The sequence below is a fragment of the Antennarius striatus genome, chromosome 20 (genome assembly GCF_040054535.1).
Source record: "Antennarius striatus isolate MH-2024 chromosome 20, ASM4005453v1, whole genome shotgun sequence".
Lineage (NCBI taxonomy): Eukaryota > Metazoa > Chordata > Actinopteri > Lophiiformes > Antennariidae > Antennarius > Antennarius striatus.
The window spans coordinates 1,083,486-1,105,303 of record NC_090795.1 but is presented as its reverse complement, the minus strand read 5'-3'; the positions used below and the strand labels follow the sequence as shown (position 1 = coordinate 1,105,303).

The following is a 21,818-nucleotide window of genomic DNA, read 5'->3' as shown; positions in this document are numbered from 1 at the left end:
CGTTGGACGGTTTGTCCTACCTGGACCTGATCAGGTCTTTGTTACCTTGGTATCCTGTTTCTGATCAGTTAGAGGACTCTGTGGAAAAAGTATCGCCTCCTTCTCCTCTTGCTCCGCCTCCTTCATGTCCTCCTCAGGTTTCTGCTGCACCTCCTCCTCCAACACCTGAACCTCCTCAACTGGAAGGTTAAAGGTCGAAAGGTCAGTCTCAACAATGTAGTCACCTGTTTTCTTCAGAATTTGTCTTCCGTACCTTGCTCCGCCCTCCTCTCAGGTGTTACCACGGTGATAAGGTCACTGGTGGTGATGTATTTAGATGCTCCATATAGCCCCGCCCCCATATCTACGGGCATAGAAACGGATGTTAGCTTGCGTTCGTAGCAGCGACATGTAAAGCGACAGCAAAACCAAAATGCTGCTCGTTGCCATGGCAACAGCGAGCCGATTAGAGCTTAGGGGACATGCAAGGCAGCCCAAGTCAATAAGCCAATCAACATTAAGAACCGTAATGAAGCCATAATCTGTTATTCCTACCACGTTCTGACCTGTGTTTATTTTGTTTGTTTGTTTGTTAGCAGGGTCAGGTTAAAAACTCCTGGACTGGCCTCCAGTATTCAGAGAAATTATGAAATAAAAAATGTATGTATAGAGGTGCAAGAGGTGCTAAAATGCTAACATGACCATCTTTTATTTCAAGCAGAAAAAAAACATCAAAAGTCAAATAAAAAGAGGCGGAGCTAAATCACAATATAGACATTAAACTTTCATCTTTAGGGTGGGACTTACACATCTGTAAGGTTAATTCTGTCCAATCAAGTTACTGATGACTGAATGGAGATGTACTACACGATTACACCGGTGAGAAAACAAAAGAAAACAAAAAGATGAAAAAGCAGAGCCCCTCCAGCCAATCAGGAGACAGCATTCCCTCACAAGGTGATGCATTTCCAGCTGTGGCCAATCGCATAGCAGGATTACTTCAGTACTACTGCAGTAATCAGCTCTACCTGTGAGGGCACCACCGTTGGCTTGGGGTGACACTGTGATGGTTGGAGAACCAATCAGAGAGGACGGGGCCCTCGACGCTGAGGACCAATCAAAAACTGTGGTCACCGACAAATGAAAGGAAAGAAGTAACATAGACTAACGTATAAATACTGAGTTGAACCTGAAGGCAACTATTGCTAATACTAGTACTACCAAAACTAGAACCAGAACTATGGCTATAAGGACAAGGACATAAGCCCAAATAATTACTGACCAATCACAGAGCTGGAACCAGATCAGACATCCAGAAATCCAATCAAGATTTGACACTGGGACTACCAAAACCAGTACTCTGCTGGAAGTTTAAACATGGTTACCAACAACAGGATTACTACTACAACAGGGACCAACTCAGTGAACCAGAAGTACTGGGCCTGCCAGGATACTTGGACCACCACAATGATCCCTGGGACCAGAAGTCTTCTGGAACCTTGAACTATGGCTGATGCCAGAAATACTACTGTAAGAATGTGTACAACTGGATCTTTACTTTACCAATGGAACAAGGACTACAATGACCGAGACAAGGACCACTAATCCTGGGAACATTGCCTCCACTAGGAGGAGTCCTAAACCTGGGACCAGAACATGGAATACTCAAACCATTGCTCCAACTAAGAGACCCAATCCCAGAACGACTAATGAAATTAGGACCAATACTGGCCAAACCTGTGACGACTGGGACCAGAACAACTGTTCCTGGCACAAGTACAGGAACGACCAGGACACTTGGACAAGCACAATGACCTCTGGACCAGGAATCTTCTGGAATCATAAACTGCAACCGATCCCAGAACTACTACTGTATGTGTACTACTGGACCTTTATTTTGACTACTGGAACAGGGGCTACAATGACTGAGACATGAGCTAACACTCCTGGAAACATTGCCTCCACTAGATGGAGTTCTACACCTGGAACAGGAACCACGACTACTCAAACCAGTAATCCATGTAACCAATACTAAACCAAAACCTGCTACGTCTGGGACCAGAACAGCTGTTACTGGCACAAGTACAGGAACCACAAGGATACCTAGACCAGTAAAATCACTACAGGGACCAGGAAAAGACTCAACGCACCACGAATCAAAAATACTCCTACTTAGACAAAGACTACTAGGAACATGCACTACCACACTTCTACTGGGACTAGAACTACCTCAGGACCGGTATGGTACCTCCATCCAGGCTCCGGCTCATCAGGTTCCTCTTGCTGACGCACCGGGGGAAGTGGGGAGCAGGTCTAGAGATCTGGGCGCTGGCTCGCCGACTCTGAATCTGAGTCCGACCACTGTAGCGAAACTTCGAACCCAGAGACATCAACTTCTTCGGGGTCTCCTCTGGAGACCTCAGCCTGAGAAAGATGGGTGTGAACAGGGACAATGGACAGACAGTCAGATCGTCCAGTGGAATGGTAGGTCACGACCAACAAACAAACAGGAAATAAATGTGTAAACAACCTTGGACACACATCAGATGGGCCTACCTGAAGAAGGAGTGATGTTCCACGCAAACTTTCCACAGTCTCTTGGCCGCTCTGTGGTTCAGCAGCTTGAAACCGATGGTGGACTCAAACTGGTCATACTGGGGACAGACAACAAGATATCAGCTGGTTCTACTGGAGGTGTATGGAGGGTTCTTCTTCTGTGGTGTTCCGCGCCTCACCTCTCCAGGTCGGATCTTAATGTAGAAGTTGTTCCTTTTGTAGGAGATCTTCAGGATCTTGGGCCACGAGAACCTGTTGATCCTCAGTCTGTCTCTGTAGACCAATAGGCCACTACTGCACACGCCCAGCATGATGGCCACGCCCTCTGAGTCCTACACACACACCACAGACAGTGATCAATGACTGAAAGGGAACGCGTCTCATTGGTGGTCTTTTGTTTTGTTTGAACATAAGTAGTTTCTAGAGGTTGTTCATAAGTTGAATTGTTCATAAATTGTTATTTATTGAATTTGAATCTCTAATCTACATTTGAGTTCAACTAAATGTCATCACTACTCTAAATACTAAATGACCATAAACAACTACAGGACATTTAAACAACAAAGAATAAATTAAATACAGGTTCTAGTTGTTTAGAGTTCTAATTTAGAGTTCTGATTTTGCGTCAGTTTAAAAATAAAAACAAAGTTTACTTTGTTTCACTGGACTTAACGTCCATCACAAATACTGGACTCTAAAAATCACTAGAAAACCGTTAAGAGCACATAATATATTTTACTGTACAATAAATCAGAATAAAAACATATAATCATATTAAAATACGTATGTATGATTCCAATATCTATCGTTAAGCATCACCCATGAGTCACATGATCATTTTAATCCAGATTGTTTACGGTAAACGTTAATCCTGATAATTTAATCCTTGAGGAGGAGAAGAAGAAAACACTTCAAGGAACTTTCCACCAGTTTTCAAGATCATCAACACCAACAGTCAGAGTCAGCTGTTGGTGATCCACTGTAGCTACTGTAGCATTTAGCATGTAGGGTTGTGGCAGAAAGGGGAGCTGCACGACAACAGTCGGATATTGTGAAGCGCTTTATTCATATCTACGAATGTTCGTAAGTTGAGGACTTCCTATAACTAAGCAGATGTGTGAACGCTGTAGAAAAGGATGACAACACAGGACAACAACGACATAAAGAACACAAACACGGTCTTACCTCTGACTTAGCTGAAGGCAAGCAATCAGAGCGGCTTCCTACCATCTACCCGACAGACAGACAGACAGACAAAAAAAAAGAACAGCCGGTCTAAATGGGAACATTTACGACGCCACTCGAAGGCAGCATGGTCACCTCATGCCCCAACATGCCGAGTCAGCGTTATCACACATTCATTTGAGATCATGTCACATGTTGTTGACATGTATGACCACCTTCTGGATTAAAGGATTCTTGTTCCTATGGCGCCTGACTGATCTGAGATCAGGTCTTCTGCTGGTTCGGATCTGACAGACAGGAAGTGGATCTGATTGGTGAAGCTGCGTCACTGAATCAATAGAAAACATCCCAGATGGAAAAATCCATGCTGTGGCACCCACACCCACAGAAAGATGATCGATCACCGACAGGAAGTGGGTCGTGTGTCAGTAATTTGTCAGCATCCAGAAGTAGGAAATGAGCAGCGGTGATGTTCGCGACAGCTTTGATGTCAATCCACCAAAAAATGTAGAAATAATCTGGAATTAAACCAAATCAAGAGCTTCAACCAAAACACCAACGACAGACGCAGCTTCATAATCTTTGTTTTTCTTTACAAACTGCTGCTTCTAGCTTGACACGCATGTCCACTCGGGGTATTCGGGGTCGGCTTTGATGTCACCTGAAGGTCTAACCAGACTGGCCTTGGTTTCATGGTTACCCGGCAACAAACGGAGCTCCAAAATGTGTAAGTAAGCTGCTAATATTAGTGTAAACTAATTTGCTAATTTTAGCAGCTAACGGGGTAGCAGATTAATGGTTGGAGGCAGGTACCGGGTACCAGGTGTGGTTCTGGGTCACATGATGTCCTGCGTGTTCGTACCCTGGCGTGATGAAGGTCCACTCCATACATGGAAAGCTTCTTCACGTTTTCCAGGAAGTGCATCTCGGCTTCTGCCGGCGTCATTCCTCTAAACAAATACACCGCGGTCAGTGGTCAGTGGGGTGTCGCTCCTCACGTAAAGGGGGCGTGGCCCTGTCACACACCTGTAGGTTCGGTGCAGCTCCATGATCTTCTCCTCCATGTCTTTGGTTTGGTTCGGAGCGAAGCAAAGGTCGCTGACGTAATCGGAGGCGCACTCGTCTGAGGGAGAGACGGACACGTCACAACCACCGCCGTTCCGACACGGCGTAAACGGACCTGCATGAGAGGTGGGCGGTACCTGGATCGTAGTCGCCGAGCTCCGATTGGACGGTGTAGGAGCCCAGGATGGTGTGAGTCACGAACGAACACGGGAGGCGACCGGAGACGATGTCCTGTCTCAGCTGGAGACACAGGAAGTACCTGCAGACAGACAGGAAGCCGTCCCTTAGGTGTGCTAACGGTGTGACGGTGGCGACGGACAAGAGGGCGGGGCTGACCTGGTGATGTCCTCCGTCAGCTGGGCGGGGTCAGGAGGGTAGAACTTCACGTTGAAGGAGAAGTTCCAGGGAACACCTGGGAGACGGCGATGAAGACTTTTATCTGCACAGTCAATGAGGACAAAGCTCACGATGCTCCGCCTCCCGCAGAGAGAGGGCGGAGCTACTGACCTCTGATCTGCTTCTTCATCTCCTTCGCTGGATCCAACCAGTTCTACCGGACAGAAGGGTAAAAATAAAAGGTAAAAGGTCAGACAAGCAGACAGATAAACAGGTAAACAGACAGGTAAACAGGTAAATAGACAGGTAAACAGGTAAATAGACAGGTAAACAAACAGGTAAACATGTAAACAGACAGGTAAACAAACAGGTAAACATGTAAACAGACAGGTAAACAGACAGGTAAACAAACAGGTAAACATGTAAACAAACAGGTAAACATGTAAACAGACAGGTAAACAGACAGGTAAACAACCAGGTAAACAAACAGGTAATCAGACAGTTAAACACGTAAACAGACAGGTAAACAGGTAAATAAACAGGTAAACAACAGCTACCTTGTTGTTGTCAGCATCTCTGAAGGACAGGGCAAAGTAATCTCTCTCCAGCAGGTTGATGTGTTCACAGACCCGCTCAAAGAGATGAAGACCCCGACAGCGTTTCTACAGGAGGAGGAGGGGGAGGAAGAGGAGGAGGAAGAGGAAGAGGAGGAGGAAGAGGAGGAGGAGGAGGAAGAGGAGGAAGAGGAGGAGGAGGAGGAGGAAGAGGAGGAGGAAGAGGAGGAGGAGGAGGAGGAGGAAGAGGAGGGGGAAGAGGAGGAGGAGGAGGAGGGGGAAGAGGAGGACGAGGAGTAGTTTACTCTTTACTGTAAATAAAAACACGTGTGATGTGACAGCGTCTGTCTGGCAGCTCTTTGTGAACTCGCTGCCATACGGAGTCTGACGTCAATCTACCCGTCTCACCTCCACCCGTCTCACCTCCACCCGTCTCACCTCCACCCGTCTCACCTCCACCCGTCCCTCCTCCACCCGTCTCACCTCCACCCGTCCACCTCCACCCGTCCCCCTCCACCCGTCTCACCTCCACCTGTCCCCCTCCACCCGTCTCACCTCCACCCGTCCCCCTCCAACCGTCTCACCTCCACCTGTCCCCCTCCACCCGTCTCACCTCCACCTGTCCCCCTCCACCCGTCTCACCTCCACCCGTCCCCCTCCACCCGTCTCACCTCCACCTGTCCCCCTCCACCCGTCTCACCTCCACCCGTCCCCCTCCAACCGTCTCACCTCCACCTGTCCCCCTCCACCCGTCTCACCTCCACCCGTCCCTCCTCCACCCGTCTCACCTCCACCCGTCCACCTCCACCCGTCCCCCTCCACCCGTCTCACCTCCACCTGTCCCCCTCCACCCGTCTCACCTCCACCCGTCCCCCTCCACCCGTCTCACCTCCACCGTGCAGGTGAACATCGTGCCGTCCAGCAGCGTCACTCTGCTCTGCATCGTCCTGAAGCTCAGCGGGTTTCTGGCCGGAGAGCGAGCGATCCGACTGCCCGACGACAGGTGACTCGACGAGTCCTCGGCCAATGAGCTCTGAGTTTGGCCCCGGGGCGGTCCGCCCTCCCCTCCCTGTGGACACAGGAAGCGATGTCACCGTCTACTTCCTGGTGTAATTGTGTGTTTATTGTTTTGTTTTACCAGTTTAGGTGTGGAGTGGGCGGCGGCTTCAGGGAAACACTCCTGTGGCACAGCTGGTTCTGTCATCATGGCCATTCACCTGAAAGACAGGGCACCGTTACCATGGAGACAAGAACAACAATGATTTTCCTTCAGAAAAATTAGATTTTCTGAATAAAACTGTCACAGAAGCAAAAAAAATGACCTTTTGCTCTAAAAAAGAGACGCATTGTGTTTAAAACCCGCCCACTATTTGATGAGGTCATCACCTCGACCACATGGTTACCATTTGTTTACCCATCCAGCTGATGGTGAAGGGTTACCATGGTGATAGAGAGAGAGAGAGCTTATGGCTGAGAGACAATCTATTGTAGTCTAATGTGGCCTCAGATGATGATGATGATGATGATGATGATGATGATGATGATGAGGTTTAGTCCCAGTCAGAGTTTGTGTTTTCCTGGTTTTTGAGGTGCCTTAAACACAACAGCTAGCAGTTAGCCATGTTTAAAGAATTAGGGCTAATATTACAGCTAAATAAATAGCTATAAATATTGCAAACATTTATCTGTTAATATTTATTTACATCTCAATAAATAAATTAAATAAATAAATGAATAAATTTTTGTTTTTTCACAAAAAGTTTTTTTACAAGTCATTAATTTTAAAGGGCGGTACATTAAGGTGAATTTAATGTGATTCTGTTATTGATTAGAACTCGGATGCATCTATAATATTCTAAGATGTTGATTTTAATTTTTAATTTTACACAAAACTTTTTACCTGATATCTAAATTTATATTTATATTATTTTATTTCTATATTTGATCTGATGACATTCTGATTCTGCTGCTCAACATGTTAATGACGAACAGAGATCGATAATTAACCATCAGACATGACCTGTGACGCCATCAGCCACTCATTAACACACACACATACACACACACACACACACACACACACACACACACATATATGCATTATCGGTGTGTTTGTGTGTGTGTGAAGCGACAGCAGACGCGATGCGGTAGTTTTCCGGTGGGGAGTGTTTGAGTCTGCCGTCCTGCAGCAGGAAACACCCCTACACACACACACACACACACACACACACACACACACACACACACACACACACACACACACACACACACACACACACACACACACACAGCTGCAGAGTGATGAAGCAGGATGCTCTCCCACTCTTTCTCTTTCTCTCGCTCATCGATAATCACCTATCAGTCCTATCAGTGATCAATAACCCCCCCGTCCCCCCTCCCCGGATCGAACCATCGGTTCTTTCTCTACCTGTCCTCGTGCAGGACGCTCACCCTCTTCCTCCCGGTGGCGGACGCTTCTTCTTTTCTTTTTTTTTAATGCTACGTCATCTCTCCCTACGACCACTCGCGGCGGGGCCGTGACGTCATCACGCAGGATGCGGATCCCTTTACGTATAAACCGGACGGTGTACGTGAAACACGTTTTTCTATTTGGATCTTTTATTATTATTGTTGTTTTCACGAAAGACATGAATTTAAATAAAGTCTTTAAGGTTTATCAATAAATAAATAAATAATCAGGCGCGTGCAGCTTGTTTTATAAATGCCACTACGTCATAAAGAGAGAGTTTGACTTACCAGTGAAGAGAGGATGATCGATCAGCAGAGGAAGAGAAGAAATACGTTATTATCAATATCATCCATCCATCTATCTATCTAGAACCCGATCTGGATCTGGTTCAGTTCCGGTTCCGATTCCAGATCTGGATTCTTGTACGTTCTGGTCCAAAACACTTTAAAATGATTCTGGATCCAGAATCTGATCCGGATCACCACTGAACCCCCCCCCCCCAAATGGATTGATCCTGGAGTCACACCAGAATGTGTTCACACTGTCTCTGAGTGAACAACACACAACACCATCAAAATCCCCCATGATCCTTCAGGGCCTCTGTAGTTTTTACATGTTTCACATATTTACATACATATTTCAATAACATCTAGATGAGAGAGAACGCGTTCAGTAACCATAGAAACATGAACCAGATGTTCAGCTGAATAAAAGGATGATGATGATGATGATGATGATGATGATGATGATGATGATGATGGACGGATCAGACGACATCACACAGTGACATCACTAAAACACAACAACTAAACACACACACGCTCCTATCAGACCTGAACGTGTTTTACCTGTGCAGGTGTTCACCTGAGGAAGATGAAGATGAAGATGAAGAGGCAGGTGTTTAATCGCTGTCTGTTGTTTCTTCCTCTCTGTCTGTCCTCTGGTCTGTTGTTCAGATGGATTAGTGATCTTTACTCCGACACATCAGGCCCCGCCCACACAGATTAACCCCTCCCCCTCCTCCTCTCTTCATCATCACAGCTGTCAGTCACAGGAAGAGGGCGGGGTTCACAGCTGTTGTGGGTCAGTCGGGCCATGCTGCAGAGGATTGTGGGATTTGGTGTTTAGGTCTAACGGGACTGACTTCCTGTCAGCGGACCAATCAGAAGCCGGATGTTCTCTGGAGACGACGGCTGAGTCCTGTCACGTGACCTGGAGCTTATCTGAAGTGAAGACGCGCCGTTGAAATCACCTTTAAACCGTTCGCTGCGTCATCTCTGACGTCACAGACGTCGGGCGTGAAGAACGGAGAGAAGAGGGAGACTCCTCTATGTTTGTCTCCCTCTGCTGGAGGACACGCTCAACTGCAACCACCCGTCATCCAGCATCATCCATCCATCCGTCTTCCATCTGTCATCCAACCATTATTCATCCATCCATCATCCATCCATCCGTCCTCCGTCTGTCATCCAACCATTATTCCTCATCCATCATCCATTCATCCATCATCTATATCATCTATCTATCCATCATACATACATCATTCAACCATCCATCATCCATTCATCATGCATCCATCCATCCATCCATCATTCAACCATCATCTATCATCCATCATCCTTCATCCATCCATCCATCCACCCATCCATCCATCATCTATCCATCCATCATCTATCTATCCATCATCTATCTATCCATCATCCACCCATCATCCAACATCATCCATCCATCCGTCCTCCATCTATCATCCATCCATCAGCCATTCATCCATCGTCAATCTATCCATCATCCAACCATCAACCATCCATCCATTGTTCATCCATCCATCATCCATTATCCATCCGTTCATCCATAATCCGACCATCACCCATCCATCATCCATCTGTCATCCATCCATTTATAATCCATCCATCCATCATCCATCCATCCATCCATCCATCCATCCATCCATCCTTCAATTATTCATCCATCCATCATCCATCCATCATCCACCTATTATTCATTCATCATCCATCTTTCAATTGCCCCTCGCTTTTAGAATCTGAATCCATCCATCCATCCATCCATCCATCCATCCATCCATCCATCCTAGAGGAAACTGTCCTCTTACTTTTGTCCACGTGTATGTTCAGATTCATTGTTTTATTCATTTATTTATTTATTAAATTGGACGGGGCGTGGTCTCGTGCCTACCGTTTGCGCTGCCTCTTCTTCCTTCGTTCTGATTGGCTGACACAGCCGTCATTCTACCAGGGGGCGGGGCCGTCGCTTCCATTCGGTCTGAACTTGAATCAGTTTTCTGAATGTTTTTCGGCGGACACTGAGGAGGAGGAGAAAAAGAAAAATAGAAGTAAAAGAAAAGTCCGCTGCAGTTTGACACCAACGAAGAAGAAAGAAACCAACTGACTCAACAGTTTGTTTGTTTGTTTGTTTGTTTGTTTGTTCTGTTGGATTTTGTGTTTCTGTTAATCTAAAAATGTAACTTCAGATTCTGGAGAGAGAGACAGGAGGACTAAAGACAGTCAGGGGGACGGAGGGAGAGACAGGAGGACGGAGAGACAGACAGGAGGACGACAGACAGGAGGTGGACCAGAGACAGACAGGAGGACCAGAGACAGACAGGAGGACCAGAGACAGACAGGAGGACTAGGGACAGTCTTTCGTTGGGGCGTGAGACAGCCCGCATCTGTCTGCGGGTCCCTGAGGACCGATGATGGCACCGGGGCGTGTCGCCACCCGCATTCGGACCCGCGGCTCCTCCGGCGGGCACACGGAGCTCTGACAGTCTGCTGCTGCTGAGGGGGGACCGGGACCAGACCCGGACCCGGATCAGGGACCCCGGACTGAGACCCCAGACGGACACGGGTTCAGGATGTCCTCCGAGCTGGCCCTGGGTGTGGTCTTCAGGGTTCTGCTGCCCCTCAGTTTGACTGCAGGTAAGACCCGGTTCAGGTTCTGGTTGAGGAGGGGAAGGGGGGTTATTGAAGTACTCTGACGTCACTCTGAATGTGACGTCATGAAAAAGTTTCATCAGTAAACTATACTCTAAAAGTGTGTGTCCAAATACTTTAAAGTAATCTTTTTATTTAATGTTTAAAGTTTATCGATACAGATCTGATCAAGTTCATTGATCAGATTACATTATTGGTATCTGATTGATTAGTTGTTAGTGTAAACGCTGCTAAACTAAGTGACAGCTTCCTCTTTGTGCTAAACTAGGCTAACAGCAGGATGGGTTGGGATCACATGATCCAGAATCTGGATTAGGATCCAGATCTGTTGATCCAGAATCCAGGATCCACCTTGACCTGATCGACCTTTAGCAGTCCCTCTATCCTGTAATCAATCTGATCAATCCTCCGATCAATCATCTGACATTCAGTGTGAAAATCTGATGACATCACTGATTGGCTCGCTCTGATTGGTCGTTGTTTTGGTGATGTCACCACATGTCTCCCCGATGTCTGGCGAGGGCGTGTCTTCGCTCTCCCGGCTAGCTGGCGTCATTAGCGGTAAGCTAGCTGCTGGTTTGAAGTGTTCCAAAACTTTCAAGGATGTTCCAGGATCTTCCAGGACAGACCTTCCCTTTAAAACTGCTTCACATTCCACAGAGAGGGGGAGGTGTGTGTGTGAGTGTGTGTGTGTGTTGACACACTGCTAACCACACACACACACACACACACACACACACACACACACACACACACACACACACACACACACACACACACACACACACACACACTCACACACAGCCAGATGTTGTTACCTGAGTGGTGGAACCAATCTGTGCCCTCCCAAACACACACACACACACACACACACACACACACACGGAAATAGCAGGACGTTCATCTCTAGGCTGTTATTAATCTGTCATTATTTAGCACCCACATGCTAACATGCTAATGGGTTATCGTGTTGAAGCTGATGCTTCATGCAACACGTCTGAAACGTGTGTACTGTGATTGGCTGCTTCACTAACCTGCAGCGAATAAACAGGACGGGAGAGAAGAGTAGCTAAGGTACCTCCAGTTCTCTGAGTATCTGGCTCACCTACGAATGAAACGTTTCAGGTAGTTCTGAAACATTCCAGGTTCTTTTGAACATTCCAGGTAGTTTTTGAATATTGTAGGTAGTTTTGAAGCATCTCAGGTAGTGTCTCAAACATTCCAGGTAGTTTTTGAAACATTCCAGGTAGTTTTTGAAACATTCCAGGTAGTTTTGAGTTTGTTGAGGTTTTGAAGCAGTAGGTTTTCACGGACGTGTTTCGGCGGTAGGTGTTTACGGACGACCACACGTTCCGTTCTCGTGTCGGATCAGCTGCTTCCTGTTTATCCGATAAGTCGGATCCACATCGTCTGTTTTTTTATTCCTGTCTTCTGTTTACAAACGGCCTAAATCTGCACAAACTAACGTAAATGTCGTCAAAGCAACCGGAGGACCAACAGTTGGAACAGTTGTGTCGGTTTACATCGGTTCACAAAAGCCGATCCAGATCGATCCGATCAGTTTGGTCCAGATGCGACCAGTTTCACCCAATCAGTATCAGAACTGTTTGCATTTGTGTATTCAGACAAATTTTCACATAAACATGTTGTTGTCGTACTAAACATTATGTTTCAGTGATGAACTGATCGATACCTGGATCAACTGTTTCTATGCAGTTAATCAATAATGAAAAAAATCGTTTAATCAACATTAAATTCATGTTTTCAAGCTCTGATTTGACTGTATTATCAATAACATTGGTATCAATACACTAAAGCATTAAATTATTCCAGGATCGATTTATTAAATTATAAATATCAGTATTCAGATTGATGTGTATTGACAAACTGATCGACGTATTGATTTGTGTGTTCACAGCTTGTTTGTTACGCTATAATGGATTCTCTCTGGTCTATGCCCTCCTGCTGCTGCTGCTGCCTCTGCTGCCAGAACCCTCCGCCTCCTCCACCTCAGGTAATACTAATCAATACCGATCAATACTGATCTATACCGATCAATACCAATCAAAACTGATTAATACCGATCAATACTTATCAGTACTGATCAATGCTTATAAGTACCAATCAATACCAATCAATATCGATCAATGCTGATCAATACTGATCAATACTGATCGATTGTGATCCACACTGTCAGTGAAGTCACACTGAACGGGTCTCTGGCTTCTGTTCTGGGCTCACACACAGAAGCTGGGTGTGGCTGAGTGATGACATCATCATGGTGATCAGTTCTTAGTGATGATGTCATCGCTGGAGGAATGTGTGTGTTACTGAGACCAGGAAGTAGGCCAGACCCAGCCTGTCTGTGCTCCCTGAGGCGTACCAGGTGAAGACAGGATGTGTGCGTTTCCTGAAGGATCTTCCTGACTGGATACAGAAGAGGGCCGGCGGGGGGGGACTAGGGGAGGAGGGGGAGTGTGTGACATCACTTCCTGCTCTGTTGAAGGTTTCTCAACCGTACAGGAAACGTAACAATAACAATGGATGCAGCTGTTGATAGTCCGTGTTCATGCGCCTGTAAACGAACGGCCTCGACCTGAAGCCTCACCTCCCCTCTTTGATGACATCATCAACCCGTTTCCTAGGTAACACGTCCCGCTGCGTGACGGCGGTGTGCGTCTCCAGCTTCCTCTTCCTGTTGCTGCAGTCCTTCTTCCAGCTGACCACCGCCACCCTGCAGCCAGAGTCCAACTGTGAGACACCCGTCTGTCTGCTCACCCGTCTGTCTCTCCACCGGACTGTCTGTCTGCTCACCTGTCTGTCTCTCCGCAGGTACGTCGTGGCAGAAAGCACTGGGGCAGCTGGGCCTGGTGAGGTAAGAATGACATCATCATCGTCATCAGGCGTCACCTGGACCAATCAGGTGTGGGTCAGTCCAGGGTCATGTGACCCAGACCATGCCTGCTTCTGGGTCCAGAGGGTCACTGACCTGAAAGCTGGTGGGGACTGTTTACGGTCCTAAGTGGGTCCAGATGGGCGGGGGCGGTCTAGATGGGGGGGGGGTCCAGATTCCAGATGGTTGTTGTTTCATCGACCCGGTAGCAGCGAGGTGGGGGGGGGGGCATGCAGCAGGAAACCAGCCATTCATTTTCATTTGTGAGGGAGGGGGGGGTGATGTTGGAGTGTCAGAAATGCCCCGTGGGGACGAGTGGGGGAGGACACACCCCCTCAGGAGAAAGGAAGTGTTCCCCCTTCAAACCCACCGGCCCCGCCCCCAACGAGCCGTCAGCCGGAGAGAATCTCTGTGACCCCCTGACTGGATCAGAGCCAGAACCAGACCAGAACCAGACCAGAACCAGACCAGAACTTTGGAGAACCTGGGAGTCACACAAACAGCTGTTTCTGTTCAAACTTCAGACTCACACTGTGTGTGTGTGTGTGTGTGTGTGTGTGTGTGTGTGTGTGTGTGTGTGTGTGTGGGCACTGCTGATTCAACGGCTATAAAAGTCAGACATCATTTATCAGAGGAGGGAGGCATTTACGTTTGTGTGTTTATGTTTGTGTTTATGTTTGTGTGTTTAAGTTTGTGTGTTTATGTTTGTTTGTTTGTTTGTGTGTTTTCATCTTTTCTTTTCCGATCCCTGAATCTTGTCGTTCATGGAGCCCAAACCTTTAACCAGAACCAGAACCAGCGTTTAGATTTAAACGTTTACCGTGTGCCCCTTCAAATAAATACAAACATGGATAACTTTATCGACATGTAAACAAACTGACACCCAGCCAGAGGCGGTCACATGACTCCCGGACCCAAACAGTCGTTGGTTCGGCTGTCGAGGCTAGAATGTCGTCACGACGACCAGGAAATAGAAGCCAAACTACCAAAATAAGAGTGTCGCTTCAGAGGAGGGCGACCTCTCTGACATCCGATTCTGTGTGTGTGTGTGTGTGTGTGTGTGTGTGTGTGTGTCAGCAGACAGTAGTCTCTCTGTCTGGACTGCATGGCTCTGTAAACACCTACACACACCAATAAACATACAGTAACACACGGATCTTTAGCTCGCCACCAGAAGGCCGTCGGTTCAATCCCCTGCTGCGCACGCCAACGCAGTGCCCTTAAGCCCCGCCCTCCAGACGCTGGGTTACCAGGCCGTGGTCATAGTGGGCGGCGCCCAAAGCGTGTTGTAACCGAGTGGAATCAGAGCTGAGGACAAACAATCAGAGGACAAACAAATGTTTAAATAAACAACAATATGTTTAAATAAAGAAAAAACCATGTGTTTAAATAAAGAACAAACATGTTTAAATAAAGAACAAACATGTTTAAATAAAGAACAAACATGTTTGAAGAAAAACATGTTTAAATAAAGAACAAAATTGTTTAAAGAACAAACATGTTTAAATAAAGAACAAACATGTTTAAAGAACAAACATGTTTAAATAAAGAACAAACATGTTTAAATAAAGAACAAACATGTTTAACTAAAGAACAAACATGTTTGAAGAAAAACATGTTTAAATAAAGAACATGTTTAAAGAACAAACATGTTTAAATAAAGAACAAACATGTTTAAAGAACAAACATGTTTAAATAAAGAACAAACATGTTTAAAGAACAAACATGTTTAAATAAAGAACAAACATGTTTAAAGAACAAACATGTTTAAATAAAGAACAAACATGTTTGAAGAACAAACATGTTTAAATAAAGAACAAAATTGTTTAAATAAAGAACAAACATGTTTAAATAAAGAACAAACATGTTTAAAGAACAAACATGTTTAAATAAAGAACAAACATGTTTAAAGAACAAACATGTTTAGATAACAAACAATATGTTAGAATAAGGAACAAACAACACATTTAAATAAATAAAATGGTGAAAGCCAAAAAAACAACTGATTATATTTAAAATTCACAAATTCATTGTAAAATCTTCCAGTTGTGCTGTTCCTATGGAAACGCTTTGAAGGCTTAAACATGTTACGTCCACTTGGGACGGTGTTTGTCTGTTTGTTTGTCTGAAGGCGTACATTTACTTGACGACTGTTTGAGCCAAACGGATCCATCTGACTGTTAACAGCCGTACGTCGTTTGTCGCTATCGATCCGACCACAGGGGGCAGCGAAGAGTCAAATACATGATAATAAATCTGATATTTTAATCAGATTATATTCTATTGAGGTGGGTTTTTTATTTTCTAAACTGCAGCTTCTAGAGTTGGCTCCTGACGGAGAAACGTCAGTTTGAATGAAATAACTTTATTGGTAACGTGATGAAGGACCGGCGTCTGTCTGTCTGCGTCAGTCTTTCAGGAAGTGATGCGGGCTCGGCAGTGAGACAGGTATGTCCAGACATCGGCGTGCTGGCGGTCGGCGTGCTGACCTGGAGGCTGATGACCCGGGTAAACGGCGACACACACACACAGGTAACACACACACACACACACACGGAGTAATGAAGCAGGTGTAACTTCGTTAAGTCGTCTCCTCTTGTCTCGTAAAGAGATTAGCGCTCTATTAGCGTGTAACGCAGTAAGCTATTTATTAATCTAATCTGGTTATGCGACATCATCAGGACCGGCTTCAGCGATTAGGTTTCAGGTTCCAGCAGCGTCCGAGTCGTTCTGTCCGAGTCTGTTTGTTCACATGAAACCAGACCTGCAGACGGACCTCCTCTTCTTCCTCCTCCATTCATCACGGCTCCAGCTGGAGGAGGACAGAACCATAAAGTAGAGCAGGAACATGAAATCTGATACGTGGAGACAGACGACCAGAAACCAGATGGTTCTGTTAAAAAAAAAGATCTCTTGTCCTCCTTCTTTCCAGTCGCAGCAAGAACATCAACCAGGAGAACGTGAGCCAGAAGAACGTGAGCCAGAAGAACATCAACCAGAAGAACATCAACTAGAAGAACATCAACTAGAAGAACATCAACCAGAAGAACGTCATCCAGAAGAACATAACACAGAAGAACATCAGCCAGAGGAACTCGTGTTTGAGGAGGGTTCTGTGCTCGGAGAGGATGAGGAGGAGGAAGGCAGCAGACACAAAGTTCTGGTTGAACTGGAGTCACTGGTTCACAAAACCAGGCAGCTGGTGGGAAACATGACGACGACTGGAGGGAAAGTTCTGCTGACGGTTCTGCTGGGAGTCACAGGTCAGATAACAGCTGATGGGTCACCAGTAGAGGTCTGATGGGTAACCAGGAGATTACTGACTGGTAACCAGTAGATTACTGACTGGTAACCAGTAGATTACTGACTGGTAACCAGTAGATTACTGACTGGTAACCAGTGGATTCCTGACCGGTAATCTCTCTCTCCCTCCCCCTCCAGGTATCGTCTTCCCCTCCCTCTCCTCCCTCCTCTACCTCCTCTGTTTCCAGGTGTTGTGCACCTGGTGGGCGTGGTCAGGTCAGGTCCCACCCATCGCCTTCAGATACGTGTCTGTGATGTCACTGCTTTACTCCTCCTCCCACTTCCTGCTTGTCTACTGCTACCAGCTGCCCTCGCTGCACGAGGCGTGGCCTCCCAACCGCACCTCTGCCAGGTAATGAGCTAGAGCAGGAGGAAGTTGATTGGCTGATTGATTGATTGATTGATTGATTGATTGTTTGGCTCATTGCCTCCTGTACAGCGTCTTCGGCCTGGTCTCGGTGGTGTCAGCGGACTGCGCTGCCCCCTGGAGGCTGCAGGTGAACTCGGAGCTCAGCTGGTTCCACTTCAGCAGCCCCTTCATGCTGCTCCTGCTCTACAACACTGTGGCCAGCCTATGGAGGAACCAGGTGATGTCGCCCAACACGCCATGACATCACACACCGCCATGCCGTGACGTCACTGCACGAGTAGCGACAGAAATGTGACCTCATTTCACGTGATGTCACTCCAAGAAGCTAAGATGCTAAAAGATGTCCCTGCTGTTATTGGATGCTGGGTGTCACATGTCTCTGCAGCTCATCGACACTGAAGGGAGGCGGGACGTAAAGAGGGTGGAGTCAGCTGTCACCGAGAGCTGTGACATCATCACCTCTACCAGCATCTTGAGTGAGGAGGTGAGCTGTGACATCACAGCCGAGAGGCGGAGGGAGCAGTGGAGGAGCGCTCACGATGGAGCGGAGGGCCGAGACGTAAGTAAACGGCAGCGTCTCCAAAAAGGGGCGGGATTACAACCAACCAATGATTAGAATTGATCGTAGCTGTTGTGGTTTGAGGAAACCGTCTCCCTGTCTATTCAGGTGCTCATGTCATCAACCAATGACAGTCCCTCTGATTCTTTTGCTCCGCCCACCCAGAGCACGGCCCTGGGATTGGATGTTTACTCTACACCTCACTACTCCCTGAGCCAATCAGGTGAGTGTGTGAGATCTGGACATGCACATAGGGGACCAGTTCCACCAGTGACCCTGGTTCTGTTGTGTTCCACGCAGACACTTTGGAGACGTGTGTCTTTGAAGGAGACGGATGGGAGGAAGAGGAGGAGGAAGAGGAAGGGACGGGGCAAGATGAGGAGGGAAGCGGCGTCGCCGCCGTGGCGTTCGGCTTCCTGCTCAAGCAGAGTTACATCTGCGCTCTGATCGCCATGATGGCGTGGTCCATCACGTACGTGTCCTGGTTGACGTGCGTCCTGCTGCTCTGGTCGTGCGTCCTCTGGATGATGCGAGAGCGGCGCCGCTACACGCTGATGTCATCACCCTGGCTGGTTGCCTACGGTAACCTGCTGGTGATCCTGCAGTACGTATACAGCTTCCCCGCCGTTCAGGAAGTCCCGGGACTGTTCCCGAAAAAAGACGATCCGTGCAGGGAACTGGCATCTAAGGTACGGTTACGACTACTATTACTGTTACTACTACTGTTACTACTACTAATATTACTACTGTTACTACTACAACTGTTACTACTATTGCTATTACTGTTACTAGTATCGTTACTACTACTACTCTTGTTGTTACTAATACTAGTGTTAGCACTACCGCTACTACTACCGTTTATATTACTGTTGTTACTACTACTACTGTTACTCCTGCTGTTACTACTACTATCATTACTACTACTGTTACACTACCATTATTACTATTGTTACTACTACCGTTACTACTACTGCTATTAGTATACTGTTACTAACATGAGTGTTACTACTACCATTACTACTACTGACACTACTACTGTTACTCATGATAGTACTGGGACTGTTATTTATATGACTTGTTGTTGTTGCAGCTGCTGTGTCTGTTTACCTTCTGGCTGCTGCTGCGTCAAGCACTGACGGAGAAGAGAGACAGGCAGAAAGAGAAACAGGCAGACACACAACTGTCTACCATCACTGTCCACATGGAAGGTCTGTCTATGCCCATCTATCCTCACCTGTCTGTCTGACGTTCACCTGTCCCACTCATCACCTGACTGACCTGTCTGCTGTCTGTCCTCCAGAGGAGGAGCACAGGGCAGAGGAGGACCAGCAGAAGAAGGTGGAGGAGGGTGAGCAGATGAGGAAGGCGGAGGTGTCGTACGAGGAGGTGCTGCTCCTTCATGGACGGGGAGGCGGAGTTAAGATGGAGGCTCTGGCTGCGGTGGTCAGCAGGATGTTTGTTAAATACTGGATCTACGTCTGCGGGACGATGTTCTTCTTTGTTAGTTTCGAGGGGAAGATCGTCCTCTACAAGGTTATCTACATGGTGATGTTCCTGTGCTGCGTCGCCCTCTACCAGGTGACCCTACGACCACAACTGTAGGCACCACTTGTTCCTGTTACCTTCTACCATCTGTCTATCTGTGTGCGGCTGTAGTTGAACTACGAGCGTTGGCGTGCTTGGCTCAGAGGATTCTGGGTAGGTGTGGTGGTTTATTCCATGCTGGTTCTCATCCTGGTCTACACCTTCCAGTTCCCCTCATCCCCTCACACCTGGAGTTATTACAGTGGACTCAGCACTCACAGGTACACATGGGTTCAAGTCTCCAAGGACTCTTCGGCGTCTGCCAGCTCTACAGCGTCTGATGTCTCGATCGAATTGTTGTCTCTCCAGGTTGGAGGATGTTGGTCTGGAGAAGTTCTCAGTTCCCGTTCTCTTCACAAAGATCTTCATCCCTGCTGCCTTCCTGTTGGTACGCCACCATGTTCCTGACACTTACTGTAAGTTTGGTTCTTGTTTGCAGTAAAACTTTTTTTGTTCTGCAGGTATGCATCGTACATCTGCATTACTTCCATGAGCCGTTCCTGGAACTGACTGACCTGAAGACTGTGGTGGACACGCACAACAGCACCATTACCAGGCAACACTTACAGACACAGACACACCACCACAGACACACCACACTACCCTCCAGCTTGCAATCCAATCAGTGTGTAGATAGCCTAAACAGCTTGTGCCCAAACTTTTGCAACTTGTCCCCACCTCTTTGCAAAAAGTATCTAGACTTCTGGAGTGACTCCTCAAACCAATGTGGCTAAACCCTAGACTACTGCTGTTAGTCCCCACCACCTCCAGGACTTCTACAGGTATACCCAAACTTCCACGACTATTCCCCAGGAGGTGCTTCTCAGACCCCAACAACTAGCTGCCAGATCTCTGGAGCTTGTGCCAGACTTTGCAACAAGTTCCCAGCTGATTCTTACAACTCTACTGCCACTGCAACTACTGGAGACCTGTGCAACTATTCCTTACATCTGTGCAATTATTCGTTACACCTGTGCAACTAGTTGTTAGACCTGTGAATCTAGTTGTTAGACCTGTGTAACTAGTCCTTAGACCTGGCCAACAAGTCCTTAGACCTGGTCAATTAGTCCTTAGACCTGTGCCACTAGTTCTTAGACACGTGTAGCTGTTTCTTTGAATTGACCATTTTGCTCTCCATCACTGATCTCACCTGTTCCCACCTACCTTTCTTTTGTCAGGTTGGTCCATTCTGAAGGGAGCCTCTTTGACTTGTCAGTGAGTGGAGCTCCTCAGCTCATGTCGGAGGAGGACGGGAAAGGAGTGGTCCTCATGGAGATACAAGAGGAAACAGACGCGAAGTGTATACAGGAGGAAGAAGAGGGGGAGGAAGAGTACCCCTGTGTATTTGATAGGGAAACCCTGTCTGACCACATAACAGGTAAACACTGCATTGTCATCTTCATTGTACCTGTTCAAGAATACAGTGCGCCCTTGTTCTTCGCGATTAATGCGTTCCAGGAACCACACGCGATTATTGAATCCCCGATCAAGCGACTATTTATCTCAGTTACGGTAATTTCCCTCCCCATACTGATATTAAACCACCTTCTATCTGCATTACCTTTTCCCACACTCTTATCGACTGTTTAAAGCACTTGTGTCTCATGGAAGCTTGAGACTGACAGAACCGAGCGCACTTCCGGATACCGTCAGCCAATAGAATGTGTGTACAGTATCATGTGACGGCCTACCAAAAATCCGCTATGAGATGGAGTGGTGAGCGTTGATGAGCGAATGTGCGAGGACGTACTGTACTTGAATGTCAAACTGGAAACAGACTCCTGGTGCCTCCTCAGTGTTGGTCTCCTGGAGGTTGGTGGTGGATCGCCTCTCCGTTCTGTTCCTGCGGTTCCTCCTCTCCTTGCAGCGCCTGCAGCACCTCCTCTGGTGGCTCCTGGAACTACACATCGTCAAAATAGTCTCCTCCTACATCATCTGGGTCTGTGTGAAAGAGGTCGGTTTGTTTTGCAGGACCCGTCTGCCTACCTGACCCGCCTCTCTCTCTCTTTCTCT

General features: G+C 47.0%; 2 protein-coding genes and 1 long non-coding RNA gene across 7 annotated transcripts in view; 1 reads left to right on the top strand and 2 right to left on the bottom strand.

Annotated features, from left to right (window-relative positions):
* LOC137614021 (band 4.1-like protein 3) overlaps positions 1 to 14,164 on the bottom strand; it is a 22,188-nt gene extending 8,024 nt beyond the window's left edge. The window contains exons 1-19 of the mRNA XM_068343434.1: positions 14,086 to 14,164; positions 13,911 to 13,963; positions 13,705 to 13,830; positions 10,339 to 10,465; positions 6,814 to 6,872; positions 6,565 to 6,744; positions 5,679 to 5,783; positions 5,293 to 5,335; positions 5,122 to 5,197; positions 4,923 to 5,044; positions 4,747 to 4,843; positions 4,583 to 4,670; positions 3,721 to 3,765; positions 2,715 to 2,867; positions 2,536 to 2,633; positions 2,228 to 2,403; positions 1,008 to 1,085; positions 254 to 343; positions 46 to 179 (exon numbers count right to left, since the gene is read on the bottom strand). Coding sequence (XP_068199535.1) covers positions 46 to 179; positions 254 to 343; positions 1,008 to 1,085; positions 2,228 to 2,403; positions 2,536 to 2,633; positions 2,715 to 2,867; positions 3,721 to 3,765; positions 4,583 to 4,670; positions 4,747 to 4,843; positions 4,923 to 5,044; positions 5,122 to 5,197; positions 5,293 to 5,335; positions 5,679 to 5,783; positions 6,565 to 6,744; positions 6,814 to 6,872; positions 10,339 to 10,420 — 1,626 coding nt within the window. The 5' untranslated portion in view covers positions 10,421 to 10,465; positions 13,705 to 13,830; positions 13,911 to 13,963; positions 14,086 to 14,164. The remainder of the gene's footprint in view (positions 1 to 45; positions 180 to 253; positions 344 to 1,007; positions 1,086 to 2,227; positions 2,404 to 2,535; positions 2,634 to 2,714; positions 2,868 to 3,720; positions 3,766 to 4,582; positions 4,671 to 4,746; positions 4,844 to 4,922; positions 5,045 to 5,121; positions 5,198 to 5,292; positions 5,336 to 5,678; positions 5,784 to 6,564; positions 6,745 to 6,813; positions 6,873 to 10,338; positions 10,466 to 13,704; positions 13,831 to 13,910; positions 13,964 to 14,085) is intronic.
* Positions 10,948 to 21,818, top strand: part of LOC137614017 (piezo-type mechanosensitive ion channel component 2-like) — a 21,136-nt gene continuing 10,265 nt past the window's right edge. For both annotated transcript variants that reach the window (XM_068343423.1, XM_068343422.1), the window contains exons 1-18: positions 10,948 to 11,081; positions 13,015 to 13,110; positions 13,742 to 13,849; positions 13,929 to 13,971; positions 16,401 to 16,521; positions 16,922 to 17,252; positions 17,431 to 17,644; positions 17,732 to 17,879; positions 18,048 to 18,221; positions 18,330 to 18,444; positions 18,522 to 18,910; positions 19,312 to 19,429; positions 19,522 to 19,799; positions 19,878 to 20,026; positions 20,115 to 20,193; positions 20,267 to 20,361; positions 20,984 to 21,183; positions 21,602 to 21,759. In XM_068343423.1, the coding sequence (XP_068199524.1) occupies positions 11,018 to 11,081; positions 13,015 to 13,110; positions 13,742 to 13,849; positions 13,929 to 13,971; positions 16,401 to 16,521; positions 16,922 to 17,252; positions 17,431 to 17,644; positions 17,732 to 17,879; positions 18,048 to 18,221; positions 18,330 to 18,444; positions 18,522 to 18,910; positions 19,312 to 19,429; positions 19,522 to 19,799; positions 19,878 to 20,026; positions 20,115 to 20,193; positions 20,267 to 20,361; positions 20,984 to 21,183; positions 21,602 to 21,759 (2,880 nt within the window). In that variant the 5' untranslated portion in view covers positions 10,948 to 11,017. The remainder of the gene's footprint in view (positions 11,082 to 13,014; positions 13,111 to 13,741; positions 13,850 to 13,928; positions 13,972 to 16,400; positions 16,522 to 16,921; positions 17,253 to 17,430; positions 17,645 to 17,731; positions 17,880 to 18,047; positions 18,222 to 18,329; positions 18,445 to 18,521; positions 18,911 to 19,311; positions 19,430 to 19,521; positions 19,800 to 19,877; positions 20,027 to 20,114; positions 20,194 to 20,266; positions 20,362 to 20,983; positions 21,184 to 21,601; positions 21,760 to 21,818) is intronic.
* Positions 14,218 to 21,818, bottom strand: part of LOC137614035 (uncharacterized) — a 20,089-nt gene continuing 12,488 nt past the window's right edge. For 3 of the 4 annotated variants that reach the window (XR_011039021.1, XR_011039022.1, XR_011039024.1), the window contains 3 exons: positions 21,556 to 21,705; positions 20,970 to 21,071; positions 14,218 to 15,297 (listed from right to left, as the gene is read on the bottom strand). This is a non-coding gene — a long non-coding RNA (uncharacterized lncRNA). The remainder of the gene's footprint in view (positions 15,298 to 20,969; positions 21,072 to 21,555; positions 21,706 to 21,818) is intronic. The other variant, XR_011039023.1, reaches the window with a different exon arrangement.